The sequence below is a fragment of the Pezoporus occidentalis genome, unplaced genomic scaffold, assembly GCF_034315485.1.
Source record: "Pezoporus occidentalis ecotype Australia unplaced genomic scaffold, CSIRO_AGI_Poc_V1 ctg43, whole genome shotgun sequence".
Taxonomy (NCBI): domain Eukaryota; kingdom Metazoa; phylum Chordata; class Aves; order Psittaciformes; family Psittacidae; genus Pezoporus; species Pezoporus occidentalis.
The window spans coordinates 88,520-105,260 of NW_026915758.1; the positions used below are offsets into that span (position 1 = coordinate 88,520).

Here is a 16,741-nt window from a genome sequence, read left to right on the forward strand (position 1 = left end):
CTAAAAAAATAGTACTGGAACAGTTGAGTATGGATGCATGCAGCAGGATAGAGAGGAATTTCAATCAGAACAGCAGGAGGGAAAAGTGGAGGGAGCTAATTTGTTAACTTGGGAAGTTGGAGGAAACTTGTATGGAAAAGTAGATTGATAGTGCAATATAATATTGTTTGAATAAATCCTTTGCCTCATGGTGGAAATATGCAAGTTTTAAAATACTTCCTGTTATCTGTTCATGCAGTCTGGGTTTATCCTTGAGTAAAAATACATTAAGTATATCTGTAGTGTTTTAATTAAAATCAATAGGGCAGAATAGGTTTTAACATGAACTCATTAGGTTCACTGTGCAATCAAGATCCAACAGTGCTGTATAGATTAGTTGCTGTCTAGTGCCATTAGCTCATAATGTCTGGCTCTGAGCTTTTAATAAATTAATCAGTTAGGCTGGGACAACTTGAAACTCTAGATAGTTGGTCTGAAATAAATGACCAAAATGAAAATAACAGTTACATAATCTATAGTACTCATTACTGGTACTGCAAGCAATGGGTTTAATTGTGTTCTCTAACTGCTCTTGCTCCTCAGGTCTGCTTGATTTCAGAGGTGTTCCTTTGTTATTCCATTATAGCACAGTAGTTGGGACCCTAAATGTAGGGTTTTTTTGGTAAGAATATACAGCTCTAACTTTCCATAATGTCCACAGGTTTTAGGACCTGCCCCAAAATGGTGTTCCTTCTTGGACAACTTGACTGAAGAACTGGAAGAGAATCCAGAGAGCACAGTTTATGATGATTACAAATTCGTCACCAGAAAAGACCTTGACAACTTAGGTAAAGCAGTTGAACATCCTCTTTAGGTGGCTTCTTTGTTCAGTTTTTAATTACTTTCACACGCAAGTTTTGTAATTCTGATGTGATGTACGAGGACTGTTAGAAATTCACTGGCAGAAGTTTCCTCTAGTCTTCTTGGTTAGTCATATCCCAGACTGATGGATTTGTGTTCTTTGGTTCTGAACCACTGCATCATTAGATACATGTTGCAAAAATCTAGATGATAATTGGCTGATTTAATATATTTTGGAATCCGTTGTGTATGCTTTCAGACACTAAATGAAAGGCATAGGAAGAGAAGTGGGTTTAGTTTTCAATGTATTTTCAAGGTGCTCAAATAGGATGTTGGAACTCGCAGTAAAGTCTGCCAAAGGCTACCCTGTTTGTATGTAGTAATTTCCAGGAAATACAAATAATTCTGGGACTAATAGAAGCACAAGTTCATGGAATTGGAATGCTGAGAATTACATAGCAGACAAGGCAAGCATGCTTCTCCCAAGCCAGTTAGACCTTTTTCTGTCCATTACATACTTTAATTGCAGTGTTTTGATACAGTTTAATTAATTTGCCTTTGGATATGGGAGTTGGGTTTGGCCTTGCAGAAGCCATAGAAGGAGGAGGTCATACAAAGGACCTGCATCTTCAGTGTTACAATCCTAGAGTAGGTGGTCTGAATGTAGCCCTCAGACCCCTGTCCAAATTGTAACAGAATAAAGCAATGTAGTGTCATCTACAGAGACTTGACTTGGAATACTTATTCTGCTTTAAATTCACTATAACTTAATCAAATTTATTTTGCCATAAATTTAAGCTTTCAAATGAAGAACCAGCCTGAGGGATATTTTATATTTCATATGTCAGGGTTTCTTTGTATAGTAATACTCCCATGAGCGGGAGTACTCATATTTTGGAATATGGGGAAAGATTGTTTCCTGGAAACAATTAAAATTTTAGCAAAAACTTTGCTTTCTGAGGCATACAGTCGTTTCTTTCAATTTTTTTTGTTAATTCTGGAAGAAGTTTGTTAATTCTTAATTTCTGAAGATTTGGGGTCGTGGAGGATATTTTGCTGTTAAAACTTTTTCTCAGTCTTGGAATTTGGTGATGATACAGGGAAAGAAAATGAGAGAACTCTTAAGTATTCATTCTTACGTAGGTTAGGGCTTAGGGTGACACTTTTATGACTTTTTTTCAAAATGTTGTTTCTTCAAGGAAAGTTACACAAGGCAAAATGCTTTAATTAAACACATCTCTATACCACACTAGAAGAGTGATTGAAAGCTCATAGATGTTTGACAAAAAAAAAATCCTCTTGGATTTTCCTTTCTAAACTGTTACAGAATGGAGAGCATGTGACCATTTTAAGAAGTGCACAGTAATATATGTTATGGCAAGAAAAATAGATTTTTGTGGCTCTGAAGCAACTCAAATTTCTTGCCGATCAAACTGTGGGGTGCTATTTTTTTTCTGTTTTGGTTGTCTTTTTGCGGTTTTACTTAGTTTGTATGTAATGGATGGGACTGTTAGATTGATGTGTTGGCACTTCTCATTTGTCTTGAGTCAGGTAAGTGAAGTGCCTGGCTTGGAACAGGAATTCTCTAAATATGAAAGCTCTTTGAAATCCTCTAACTTTTTTTCCCTAGGCCTTGCTCATCTCATTGGATCATCATTGCTCAGAGCCTATATGCATGGCTTTTTCATGGACATAAGACTTTATCATAAGGTAAAGAAGGCTGATCCTTCTCAGTTTTTAATCTTAGCAATAAAATCTGCGTGTGGGGTTTTGTTTGGTTTGATTTTCTGTTTGGGGTTTTTTGTAGGTTTTGTGGTTGTTGGTTGGTTGGTGTTTGTTTTTTTTTTTTTTTCTCCAAATAATGGACTCTGTCCTGTTTTAAAGGTGTTTTCTTTTTGCTTTCTTCTGCTTGTTTAAAGGCAAAAATGATGGCCAATCCTTTTGCCTATGAAGAATACAGAAGAGAGAAAATAAGGCAGAAGATAGAAGAAACACGTGCACAGAGAGTTCAACTAAAGGTAAATACTGTAAACAGTGACTGTACTTCTGGGAAAACTACTTATAAAAAGCAATATACTCTTAAGACTATCTCAGATGTAGTGATGTAGGATTTGATTCTGTGTATCATCACAGACAGAAAATAATTTATAGAACCTTTTGAATGGAGCTGTGTAGTTCCCATGTGTGTGATATCCACAATAGAAAAATATAGATACCAAGTGTAAAAGAGTAGGTCTCATCACATTTGCCATTTGAGCAGATAACCCACTGGTGAAATTTGCAGTTTCTACTTCTGTCATTAAACTAAATGACTTAAGTCATTAAAGCGTTATACTCTGGAAAGAGGTACATAAAAATAGTATTGTTTTTACAACTAGTAGCTTTCTAGATTGAATTTGCTCAACATATAAGAAGAAATAATTCCTTTTAAGGTAGTTTAAGCTCTTGATGCATTACAGGGAAAAAATTATAAAGTAGTTCTGCTTGAATTTTCCCCAAGTACTATTGCTTTAATAGTACCTAGAAATATCTGGAACCAGTCATGGAGCTTTCCTGGAAGAGTTATAAAAAATGAGTAAGAATTCTCTTCTCGACACACTTAGGAATGTAAAGCATGTGTAAAAGAGTAATTTACTGATTAATTGCTTTTAGAAACTTCCGAAAGTCAATAAAGAGCTTGCACTCAAACTCATTGAAGAAGAAGGAGAAGAGCAACAGGTTACCAGAAAAAGGAAACAGAAGGTGAGCATTTGTTTTGGGGACTTGTGTAACTGGGGGCACAGAAATAGTAATGCTTACAGTATTGAGGTTTTTTATTGTTGGGTTTGTGGGGGTTTTATTCTGCGCTTATCTGGCCAAACAGATTCAAAATTCCATTGTCTCTGTTTCTCATATACAACTTATTCTAGTGGGTGGCTTCAAGGTGGATTTTGCAGCACCAAAAAGGCCATGTAGTAACTTAAAGCTTAAAATTATGAAATACTCACTGTGAAGGTAAGGGCCTTGTAGGACTCTGCTAAATGCAGAGTCAGTACCAAAGTTGACTGAAAAAGGCTTGTTTGCATTTGGTGGTATTTTGGTGCTGACCATGACAAAACAGATGTTATTGGAAGATAAAATTGCCTTTGTGTACCTGGTTAACAAATATAGCCAAAATTATTTGCTCTTGTGCACTAGGAATTCTTCCTGATATTGAAAATAATCCATTTTTATCCTAACTGAAGTTTGAAGTCAAAAAATGAGTTAATGTTTCATATCTAGTCAGGGGGTGGAGCTTTCTATAGGTAGCACTTCATAGGTGTTCATTCCCACAGGAATATAGCATACATGTAAGGCAGGCATTAGCTTCACGTGGCATCTAATGAAATCCTGTGTGTTATAGCTCTTAGGAAGCATTAACTATTGAAGAAGCAGGTGGTGGTAAAACCTTAAATGCAGACTGTCTAAGCCAGTTTTACAATGGAAATAGGAGTTCAATAACTGGGGGCTGATGTGTCTAGGAGTACATACAGATTGTGTTACGAAGCAGACTAACAAAGTATATTTAAAAATGCACATTCTGGTTATTTTTCTGAAATGCCATTCAAGTCTTACGAAGAAAATTTTATTTTTGTCTGTATCTTCTCTCCCCACCGCCCCCCCTTCTTAGGTAACACTGAAAGTTTAATGCTGGGGTGGAATGAATGTGCTGGTATAAGTTTGGCAATGTTGAAAGATCAGCTTTTTATAGTAAAAAGCTATGTATTCAGTGATTTTAAAATGACGACAGGAGGTATTTACATAAGCTGAAAGCATAGCTTGAACTGCTTCTGATTCAACAGTAGCATAATTTATACTGAGTTCATTTTACTTTGACATGAATAAAACTGCCTTTTCCATTCTGTGTGCATGAGCAGTGAAGAAAAAATATTCTAAGATGTATAGAAACATTCTTATTTTCAGTAAAACATTAGTAGCATTGCATAAAGACATGTTTACCCTGATAGGTTGTTGCACACGTTGTAGAATCATCCCTGTCAGACAGAGTATTTGCCTTGGAGGTACTTCTGATTAGTCAATAGATAAAAACATGTCTCCAGACTAGCTGGCTGAACGTATGAGAAACGTTAATTCAGAAATATTAGTAATTGTGTACTTAAGATGTCTGTAGTGTGCATTTAAAAAGACTTGCTTACAGGTAGCTTTCAATGATATTTATGTAATAAAATATAATAAACATAAATCTTGATTTTTGTATGACCTGGAAGCGTAAAGAAACTGGCATTTCAAATAGTGGTTTTGAGTTATGTTTAATTAAAAAGGTGTTACTTATTTTACCAATGTGTGTTTCAGAATTTTGTAACTCATTCATGCTTTGCTGCTTTTCTAGAATCTGCCTAGTCTTCTGAAAGATGATCGTTTTAAAGTCATGTTTGAGAATCCAGACTTCCAGGTGGATGAGCAGAGTGAAGAATTTAGGCTACTTAACCCACTTGTTTCTAAAATAAGTGAGAAAAGAAAGAGGAAACTAAAGATGTTGGAGGAACTGGAAGCACAAGAACAGGTAAAATATTTTCCATTTGGATGGAAATGGAATCCCTTTGTTTCAGGTATTCAGATCTTTCACCTTAGAAAGAAGACAAAGACAATGCAAGAATATCTTAACAGCTATGGTAATTAAGTGTAATTTATAATGTCATCCAAGCTTTTAGACATGAACAGTATTGTGTCTACATGAGTGTAGGTCTGAAAAACATAAAATATGTATGTGGAAACAAATTTATAATCTACCTTCTACTTAGTTTGCTGTTCTTCACTTCAAATGTTAGTTCTCTTCAGCTGTATCTATGTAAAAGCTGTCACGTACTCTAATTGCAGGAATCGTTTGAAAAGAAAATTAGTTGATGATTTGTTATTTTACACTATTTTTGTCTGCAGGAAGAGGAGGAAGAACCAGAAGGAAAAGCAAGTGATGCAGAAAGTTCTGAGAGTTCAGATGATGAAAAAGGCTGGGTTGAAGAGGTCAGGAAACAGCGCAAGCTTCTACGCCAAGAGGAAAAAGTAAAGAGGCAGGAAAGGCGCAAGGAGGATCAGCAAACATTACTGAAACCTCAGTTTTTTGAGATTAAAGAAGGAGAGGAATTCAGAAGCTTCAAAGACTCTGCAAAAAAACAAAAATTAATGAAGTAAGACTAATGTTCCTATTTTAATAGCTGGGGGTGGAAGATACTCAAGTATTTCTCTGCAGTGCAGGCCAGTGGCATTTTGGCTTGGAAGCAGTAGCTAGTAATGCCACATCTGGCCACTCAAGGGTATATTTTAAAGCATCATAGTTGTTGAAAGCTTTGTTTTGTAGTTAAGCAAACACAATGTTTGAAACATGGCAGAGACACAGATGAGTAAGAGATTAATATTCTGAGCCAGATTTGGGGATCCATTACTCAGTGTTGGTAAACTGCTGCTCTCAAATAACACTGTGAGACTTGGTTGTATTTCTCCACCATGTCAGAATGAGGTTGACAGTGTGGATGTTTCTCATCTGACCCTCCAAAAAGATGTAGAATACTGCATCATTAGTCACTATTTTTGAGGGTAAGATCAGGGTGGTAAAACAATTAAAATGTTTTATCTGAGTATTTTTATGACATCCAGAAACTTCCAAAAAATTATGCTGGCCTTATATTGTCAGGCCTTACTATTTCCGGTTTCCTTTTTGCGATACAAAAAATCAGATTTGGTTTTGTTGTTTTGTTTTTTAATTTGGGGTTCCTTGAGTTGATGATCAACTAAAGTAACTGGGTGCTGTATAAAGTACATGATACTAAAGGACTTGGCTTTGAGTATGTCAAACTAAAGCACTTTGAAGTGTTTAATGCCTGAAAATTTCACTGATTTTTTTTGTAGCCCTTTGGAGGATGAGATTTAATAGCCTTTTATTATTTGGAGTGTAGACACTAATACTGAAAATTTGAAACACAACAGCTTCAAAGATCTTCCAGTGTTCTGGATGCAGAGCAGAACTAATGTTGGAAACAAGTGCTGGGCTAGATGGATCTCGTAATAGCCATTACATTTTTGCTTACAATAAATTATACAGTCAAAGGAAGTGAATAATATATATATATAATGGGGCTGTTTCTTCATGTCACTAATGACTGACTCTAAAACCTAGTTGTTTTGTGATGGAAGTTTTCTGGAGTTACATCAAGAAACATTTGATAAAAATTCAGCCTGTCCCTTAAATGTGCAAGATTTTAACTGGAATTATAATGTAAAATGGTCTTTAAGGATTACTGAGACAATGTTTCTACAGTAATCTAGTAGTCTGTTTTCCATGTTGTAGCTATAAGACCTCTTTAAATAGAAGTAGTAGTTTTTATAAATTGGGGTTTGTAGCAGTTCTGCAGAACTAATTCCCCCCTTTTCCTTAGCTGTTTTTTATCATCAGGTGTTTTAACACAGAGGTTTTTCTTTGTTCTTCATATTGAATATATCCATTCACTCTGAACTTTTTCTTAGATTTCTCCATCAACTTCCTTGTGATTATTTTTCTTTTCCAGGAGATGAAGCAAATTTTTACTTTTGTCAGGTTTTCTTCTTTGTCAGGAGAAAATCCACACTGGACACTCTGTGAGAGTATTGTGGGTTAAGGATGTTTTTTCATGGTACTTAGATCTATTACACATTAACAAGTGACTTGAAAGGAACAAGATACTGGTCAAATGACACTGTATTCTCATTGCCATTGAAATACTTCACTAAAAGGCAGTATGGCTGCAGCCTACTCACATGCTGAGTTTTTTACATATATTCAGCTGCTGACCTCAAAAGAAAATTCTCGAAGACACTCGATTTGAAATACTAGGATTTCATTTTGTTCAAAACATGGAAGGCTTAAATGTGAACAGGGATACTGAAAGTTGAGTAAATAAGCCAAGACAAATGTAAGGAAGGGAAACATTTGGAAAAAAAAATAGTACAGTGTAACACAGGACAAAGTAAATTCTTTCATCTGGTGTACTGAGGGGGAAAAATCATTGCTTCAGCTTGTGAAAAATGAAAGCAAATACCACATACCTGTCCAGTGGAAGGAGGAATATCAATGTAAACCACGGAAAGACTTCTAGAAGACTGCATTTAGGAAAAAGAGAATGTGTCATAAGATTTGATGCTAATTCTTTGCAGAATATTTTGCAAGGTGTGATAGAATCATAGAATAGTTTGAGTTGGAAGGGACCTCTGAAAGTCATCTAGTTCCAACCCCCTGCCATGGGCAGGGACATCTTCAACTAGATCAGGTTGTTCAGAACATCCAGCCTGGCCTTGAATGTCTCCAGGGATGGGGCATCCACCACCTCTGAGCAACCTGTGCCAGCATTTTTCCACCGTCATTGTAAAAAATATCTTCCTCATGTCTGGAATCATAGAATCATAATTAGGAGGCTCAGGTTATATACCCTCTCTGTGGCAGATGCACAGATCAAAAAGGAAAAAAAATGAGAAAGAAGAGAAAATTGATAGTGGAATAGGATGACCAAAAAATGGATATGACAGCATCACATCCTTTCTGATTTTCTGAATTGCTGTCATTGAATTGTCTTTTCATTGTTTTTTGTTTATGTCTAAGTAGTTAGCTCTCTAGTCACTGATGCCCTTTGTGTTCGTCCAGAAACTCCAGTATGGAGTTTGATATTTGTCAAATTCTTAGACAAAATATAGAAATTAACAGCTGGTATCTATTTCTTGTATACTATTCTGTAATCACAATGACCTAGTTTGCATGGTGAGCTAACTTGTTTGGTTAAAAAGCATTTTCACATATTAGAATTTTATGAAGAAAATACTGAAATATGTTTTCAGCTGGCCTTATTCACTGGTAAGTAGTCAGCATAAAAATAATTAATTCAAGTAACGTACTGAAAATTGGACAGACTGTAGTGGCATGTACAATCTGGTGAGGCTGGCATGTTTGTCTTTGATTTGATTTATCCAAGTTACAGAATGATGGTCTGTGACCAGTATAATTAAGTACCTTAATACCTTCACTATGCATTTAATGGCTAGGTGTTCTTTTTTTCTCTAATCGTATAATGTTCTACCTGAGGAAACAGTTTATGACTTATATAAAACTGGGTGTTTCTTTCGACATGTTCCTGACTCAGCACCGCTCTAAGCCCAACTTCTAAAGCACTGGTGCGTACTATAAATTTCTTCATAGGCCAACAGTCTATGCATTTCTTTGCACAGGAAAGCTGCAAAATTTACTCATGGTTGTAAAAACTTCCTTGTCTCAAATCCATCTGCATTTCATTTTCCCTTTTTGCACTCCAGTGCTTGCACATAAAAACCTGCAGAACTTTGCTTTATTTACTTACTGCATAAGTTCTTTGCAAAGTGACTTAAAAGGAATCCAGAAAAGGAAAAGGCGTTTGTCAGTGTGCTGAGAGCTCTTTTGATTTTCTTGATGTCCCATTAAAAGGTTTGTTATTGAAGTTAGAGCATGTCAAAATGAAAAAATACAGTAGTCATGCTTTATAAAGTATGACAGTCACTGTATATGTCTTCAGAGGTGGGCAAGAAAGCCAACAAAAGCATAGTTGACATTCCTAGGTATTGGTGAAGTAAAACAGCATGAAAAGTCTTGAAAAGCTGCTCTCTTTATAATGAGGGAAAAAAAAAGAAGTGCCTGGGCAACTTTGTTGTTTGTTTTTTACTGCAGGGCAGGGAAAGTTGCTTTTAATAACGGCGTTACTGCATCCCTTGAAACAGTTTGTTGAGAATGATTTAAACTAACAACTGACCTAGCTGTTGTGTTTGTGTATCAGTGTGTGCAATTCACTATCATTTAAGGTCTGCACATTTTCAGATAAATACAGCCATACCTACATTTGTCCAGTAAAATAGGAACCCCACAGTGTTTTGCTAATATCAACTCATTTTAGTTTTTCTCCTGACTGAAGCATTATCTAGGCAGTCATGCTGAATAATTGCTGGGTAGTAGCCATATTTCTCCAGTTCACTTTCAAAGGGGAGGAAAATAGGACTTCACTTGAGTGTAGAAATCCCACCACAATGTCAGTGACTGATCTTCTGCCATAGTTAGCTCTAAGGCTTAGCTTGTCTTCCTGATTCACACAAAGGAAACAAGTTTTTACATGTACTAAATGAAAAATGTACTACAGAAAAATACAATCAAAGTACCTAGTCATAAGAAATAAAGTAATTCTTGACATTAATTTTTTATTGTTAATCTGAAAAGTCTTTGTTACAGAAAATGGCTCATTAACTAAAATTCAGTGGACTTCAGAGGCTTCGTGCATAGGCCACAGTCCATGAGCCCTTCATCGATAGTAAATGTCATCAACTTTGATGGCTGCTAATCGTCTGTATTTTCATGATGACTTATTTTCCACTTTAAAACTTGTACAAAAAATGTGGCTTAGCCCTTTCCAGAGAGATGTAATAGAGCATCAATAGCAACTTCTCAAATTGCAGAAACTAATTTCATTTACAGTTAAATGAATGTTTTCTAAGCGTATTGCTGAGTGAGTTTGTCTGATCCTACAGGCCATGTCATATTCTCAGGTGGTACTACGTACTCATAAGCACCCACATCATAGAAGGGAGGACAAGCTATGTCAGAACTGACAGGTGCCTTTTGGGAGGCTGGCTGAAGCAACCACCATCCCTGCCTTCCTGCCTGCCTCACCCTGTGCTGGAGGCTGTGCGGGAACAAGGTGCATTTCCACTCTTCAGCTGTTCCAGTTTGCAACCCAATGTAACTGAACTCAGCAATGGTAATACTAAATATCAGCCTGCAACCTAGAGCAGCTGGGGCATGTCCATGAGTCTTCTCTTTGTAGGACATCCTCCAGTGGAGGAGAGCTGAAGGCGGTATCTGTTTAGGCCGCAACAGCTACTACCTCCTCCTCTGTAGAAATGCCACACTTCAGTGGCCAAGGGAGAGGTTCTGTACCAGGTTGCTTACAGAAACTAATGGACAAGCACAGTGCGCTTGAAGGCATATGCTAATGTCTGTCTGCTCTCTTGTCTTATCGCATTTGTTAGCAGCGTTCTTTTATCTAGAAAACTGTTTGCATTAGACTATTGCAAGCACAGTGTCCGAGCAGTCATTTGTATTTGGACTCGTTTGACTCCATCACTTAATTGACTTATTTGGTGATGATGTATTTGAGATTATTTCCTTCCCTCAAAAGTGTTTCCAATTCAGAAATAATAAGATTTCAAGAAAATTGTATATATCTGGCCCTTTTTTGGAGGGGGTGTGTGTGTGCAGATCTTACTCTGCAGCTGAATATTCCTGACTTTTTCTGATATTTCATAGAAAACTATAGTGATGGAAGGGTGTGGTTTCTTTCTCAACTAGAGTCCTGTTGCTTTTTTAGCAGAAAAAAACAATGAGTTTTACATAAATTTTGGAAATGTTTCTACTAAAAGCAGTATCTGGAGGGAATGATTAGAACTTGTCTGTTTTCTGTTTACCGAATGTTTATTTTTTAGAGTTCAGGCGTTTCAGAGAAATTGAGATTAGTTTTGACTGTATTATCAGTCTTTATTATAATAAAAAGATGGCAAGAATAGGGACTAATGTTAATTATTCTCTGCAGGAAAACTCTTGGAGATCGTTTAAAGCTTGAAGAAAAACTTGGCACGCTGAATGTGTCTGATACCACGGTAGGCAGCAAACAGGCAACATTCAAATTAAAGAAGGTAAGCTATATATGTAATTTTTTTAAGGTAATACACAAGTAACTTTAGTTTTTGCATGAAAGAACAGGAACTTTAAAACCGTCAAACAAATGTCCCTCTTTGTTTCTTTATAAGCTGCCAACTCTTCTGCTAGTTGCCAGGAGAATGAAAGCCTCCGGTAGTACTCTGTGTGTTTATATCCTTATAACTTAAGCAGCACTCATAAAATCTTATGTTCTGGTGGAAAATAATGGCTCCCATCTTTTAATAGTTTATGTGCAGACATACCATCAGAAGCTTGTGACCTTACCTGACTTCTGTGCCAGGACTGATCAGATCTTGATCGCAGGTCCAAATGCTGTGGATAACAGGCTTTCTCTTGGTTGATAATGTTGCTAGGCCTCACCATGATAAAAAGTTCCTAACCACCTTTGTCATTGAACATGTGAAACAGATCACAAGAATGAGCTCTGGTCCTGTTCTACTTGCCAAATTCCATTGGAAGTGTGTAGATGACTGCTGCCTATCTGCCTTTCCTAAATGGTTTTGATTTCCCATCCTAAGGAATTTTGTAAAGGCGATTAATTTATAGTGTGGGCAGAGTTAATTGCGTGTAGAACACTTAAAGATTTTTTGGTAGAAAATTACCTTAGAACTGAGGAAGGGACACAATATAAAACCAGAAGACTCATATTAATTGATGTTAAGCTGATAAAATATGCTTGAGTTAAAACTGGTTTTCTTCAGGTAAACCTCTGTGCTGTAGTATGTTTCTCCTTAATCAGTGGTCAGATGTATTCTCATCAGTAAAACTGCTGTCAAAGAATAGCTAAAAGTAGTTACTTGATTTTACATTGGGTATGCCTGAAAAAAAAATAAATAACCTGGATGTATTGGACTATTTTTATTATTTTATGTTTATGGACTATTTTATGTTTTATGGACTATTTGATGTTTGGAGACATTATTTTTCATATTCTTTTGATTCCTTTATTGCTGGGATTTAAAACATGTTGACTGTGGAATTCCTCAGCAGTGCTGTGTAGGATAACAGTTCAGGGGATCTTACTAACTGCTGTAACTGAGATGTTAGTGTCTTGCAGCTAATTAAATGGGCATTGCAGGCTTCAAAAGCACAGCCTTTTTTATAGTAGCTTTAACTTGGAAAGCACAAAGCCACAAGGTTTCTTGCAGTTGGTGATGAACAATGAGCTGTCACCTTCATACTAACATTTTGTGAAGATTTGGGAGTAAGGTGGGAGAAGACAGATACAGCGGTGCTTCAGAATGCCATTTTTACTTGATACCATCAAGCTTTGAAGTCCTAAATTATTTTGCTGCTAATGTATATGGATTTTTTCTTTTAACTGATGTTGCTTTATTGAAATATGTACATTGTGCTCATTTGTATTAAAATGCCTTTTAAAGTCTAATTAAAAGAAAAATAATGCATCTACAGTGGAGATCTTTTCTCCTATCAACAGAATAGCAAAATAAGACTTACAAGTCTTCTCTCAAATAAACAGACTCTGTGTATATATTCTTAAATCTCAGGGAATGAAGCAGGGAGAGCTAGGAAGAGATAATGCTATGCAGTATGCTCTGATCTTACACTCCTTTTCAGAGGATGAAGAGATGAAGTTGGCAACCCAAAAAAGGGGTTTTAGTGTTACTCTCATCATCAACTTCCACTTTGTGGTGCCATTTCCTTAAAGCACCGGTGTGTTTAGGAGTAGGTAGGAAAATTTAATAGGGGAGAGAATTGTGCTTCAATAGGATTGGTATCACTCAACCTTGCAAGTCAGTGGAATTGGGACTGAACTTGGCTGCTGAGCTGCAGTATGTTACCAGCCTCCTGAATGCCCACCAGCCACTGACAGACTCAACAATGAAAATGTCATTGGTATTTCTCAGTTTAGTTCTCAGGGGGTTTTGGTATGGTGTGGTATCCTGTTTTTGCATTTTCAGCATGCTTTATCAGAGCAAATATATACTTTAGAAATCTTGCTATTTTCTTATACCTAAGCACTTATACTACTAAGGAGGTATAGAGGACATTAAAAAAAAACAACAAAATACACAAAAACAAACCACAAAGCTTCAGATAAAATCACGATCATTTCATTTCAGTACACTAGCAGTAGAAGTCAACATTTAAATTCATAATTTCCCAAGACTGTTGCAAGTGAATTCTGGAGGGAGAAACTAGTTACATATTGAAATCTTGCAGTGAAATAAATTCTTGCAGGAGTCAATAAATTCTCTAAAGTCTAGAGACCACTAGCTTTTATTAGCAAGATACCATTATGGGCTTATTGCTTCAGATGATAAACTGGTTCATATCTTGCCTCAGCCAAAATGCTGCCTCTGCATGCAAATCTCTAGCTCAAGTTTAAATGGTGCTTTAGTGGGAGATTCAGGGAGAGATGGGCTGGTGCGTGAATGCTGCTGCTGATAGAATTAGGTACAGTGGGGATGCAGCTACATATTCAGTAGTTCTTCTGTCACACTATGTTAACCTGTGCTGCTAATGAAATTGCTCTAATTGCTGCCTGAGTTTGGCTAGTCAAGTCTGCTGGTTCCAGTTTATGCTTGGTTTGAAGACAAGCCTTAGTCTTCCAAAGAAAATAGTTTATAGCTGTAAGAGCCACTTCATCTATGTGGTCTGTAAATGAAACCCTTTCAGTGTGTTTTTGATGAAGAGGAAAAACTATGGTAGAACATGTGCCACAGGAGCAGAGATTTACAATTATTTTCATGTGGCAGGTCATTCTAGAATTGCATACAGCATTTCATTCTAAGAACGCTTTTTAGAAAAGGTTTCAACAAATTGAAGTAACTGGTCTGTCTTTTTAAAATCCATTTGTGCAAATATTAAATGTGGGAATGCTGGTTAACCAAAGGGGGTACCGAATAGCCTCAAATTGTGCTCTGCTTTCTTAAAGACATCAAACGATAAGTTCTGAATAGCTCAAATTGTGTTTTACTTTCTTAAGGGCACTAAATGTTAAAATCTGGACTGTAATTTTTACAGTCTACTGTTAAACACTGGTTTTCATCTGAAATGCATTATTTTATTCACGGGTTTTTGCTGTCTTTGTCTTAAATATTTGCTCTGAGTTAATTGGAATGATAATGCCTAGGGACACCCAGAATTAAGTTTAAGGCAAGATAGCATGGGACCATTTACAGTGACATATCCAAATTTCCCTAATGGAATTCTGACTTGGTATCTAGATACTTGAACAATGAGGTGATATGTAGGTTTATAAGAATCTGAGTCTATTTTTGTTTTAATATTCCAGTCAGAGCAGCAAAGGAAACAGCAGGAAGCTGAGAAACGACATCGTCAAGAGAGGAAAACCCTTAGGCGCCCCGCTAGTCATCTCAAGAGCAAACGAGGAAGAGGACGACTGTTTCATTGATTTATGTTATCTTTTTAAGAAACTTAGGTTTTTATTTGAAATGGGGACTTTTTCAAACTGAGACACTGTACGAATGTATTTGTATTTTGTTTCATGGACGAGCATAAAAGCCAGAACTTGCGAAACCCTGTGTTAATTATTGGGGAGTTTATAAAGGTAAAAGCATTGACAGAGGACACTACAGGTATGGTTTGTTATAAACTCCAGTGTGAACTGTATTTGTGCAGAAATCACCAGCAACTGGTTATTTTGAACCCTGGATGTTTTCTATGTAAGAATTTATGTTTACAACAAGGCTCTCTGGTTTTCATTTAACTTAAGAGCTGTGGGGTTTTGTTTTCTGAAATCTTTGTGTGTGATCAAGGGTAAGTTGCTTTGTTTAAAAACTTACCTTTACAAGGGCACAACACTTCTCTTTTATGGTTCTAAAAGGATGGCACACAATTGTGTTTTTCAAAAACTGACTTTGGCTTTATTTTCTTGGGTTGCCTTAGTAGCCAGGAAGAGGTACAAATGGTTGTCAAGAGAGCAATTGGGAAGGCCTGATTCACATTCTTCTAAGGCACTCTATAAGGAAGCCTATTTTGACACACCGATGTACAAAGGGAAATCTTGAAAACATAGTTTTGTTAAGTTAAACTTCATAAATACTGCCTTTACTCAGAATCCTTCTGGACCAGGTTTAATACATTTTGATAAGCCAGCCATGTTTCAACATAGACCAAGTGATGTATGTTCACATAATAAACATATTAAGGCCACACCAGTAGCCTCCTGTCCTTCAAAAAGTTAAATAACTTGAGAAGCTAGAAACTATATTAAGGAAATGGTGGATCTTTTCTGTGTCTTCTTCTGATTCCCCAAATCATACTTGTTGCTAACCAGGGTACGGCATCTCTTCTTGACTTTTACCTTGCAAAACCATCATTTACGTAAGTAGTTCACTAGTTAAGAAGATAAATGATTTTTTACCTTTGATCCTAAAGGAGTTTTGTTTATTGCTGTTTAAAAGGCTTTATAAATTGTCCTTTTTGCTAAATCCAAGAAACTGTGAACTTTGGATCTAGCAATAATCAGTGAATCTCTGCATTGCTCCAAGTCTTTTTTAAGAGATTTGGAGGTTGTTAAGTGTTTTGCTTTATAAACCAGAGAGGCTGTTAATGTGATCAGGTCTTCTGGACAGTATTTGCCATGAAATTTTTGCAATTACTTCAGTAAAAACCTTATTTTCTGATAGCCAGATGCTTGCTTTTTTTTTTTTTGGTGTGTGTTAGAGAACAGAATAATCAGTCATATGGTTAACTTTTTTTCCTCTCGTCCCTTATTTAATTTTACCTGCTTTAGTTCCTTGCTTCTGTTTTTAATGATATGGGTTCGTTCACATTAAAAATGCCTTTTGCACCTGGTATTTTCATCTTTAAAACATAAGTTGTAACCAACACCTCTCTGTCCTTGCATTCAACTAAATGATGAGTCTCATTACCTATTTTTTACCTCTAGCTGTCAAATTCCTGCAGTGACCATAAGCTTCTCATGCTTTCCGTTTACCACAGGACTATCCAGTATTCCTGTGTCAGTCTCACCCATACTGTGTATGAAGTACCATAATTACTTCTCTGTAGCCACTGAGAAAATGTAATGCAGTTGTGAGTGCTCTAGGGCATGTCCCTTTTCTTGGAATCTCGTCTTTTGATAACATTCAAGCCTTTTAAAATCCATGCACAGTGACAAGTTTAAATTTTTACTGGTGCAACATCTTTCCCCTGGAGCATTGTGTTATCTCTTAA

At 36.4% G+C, this 16,741-nt stretch overlaps 1 protein-coding gene across 1 annotated transcript in view; it reads left to right on the top strand.

Moving 5' to 3' along the window:
- NOL10 (nucleolar protein 10) overlaps positions 1-15,939 on the top strand; it is a 52,946-nt gene extending 37,007 nt beyond the window's left edge. The window contains exons 14-21 of the mRNA XM_062634507.1: positions 701-827; positions 2,471-2,550; positions 2,760-2,858; positions 3,493-3,582; positions 5,210-5,383; positions 5,758-6,005; positions 11,448-11,550; positions 14,835-15,939. Of these exons, the coding sequence (XP_062490491.1) occupies positions 701-827; positions 2,471-2,550; positions 2,760-2,858; positions 3,493-3,582; positions 5,210-5,383; positions 5,758-6,005; positions 11,448-11,550; positions 14,835-14,954 (1,041 nt within the window). The 3' untranslated portion in view covers positions 14,955-15,939. The remainder of the gene's footprint in view (positions 1-700; positions 828-2,470; positions 2,551-2,759; positions 2,859-3,492; positions 3,583-5,209; positions 5,384-5,757; positions 6,006-11,447; positions 11,551-14,834) is intronic.
- The last annotated feature ends 802 nt before the right edge of the window (positions 15,940-16,741 follow it).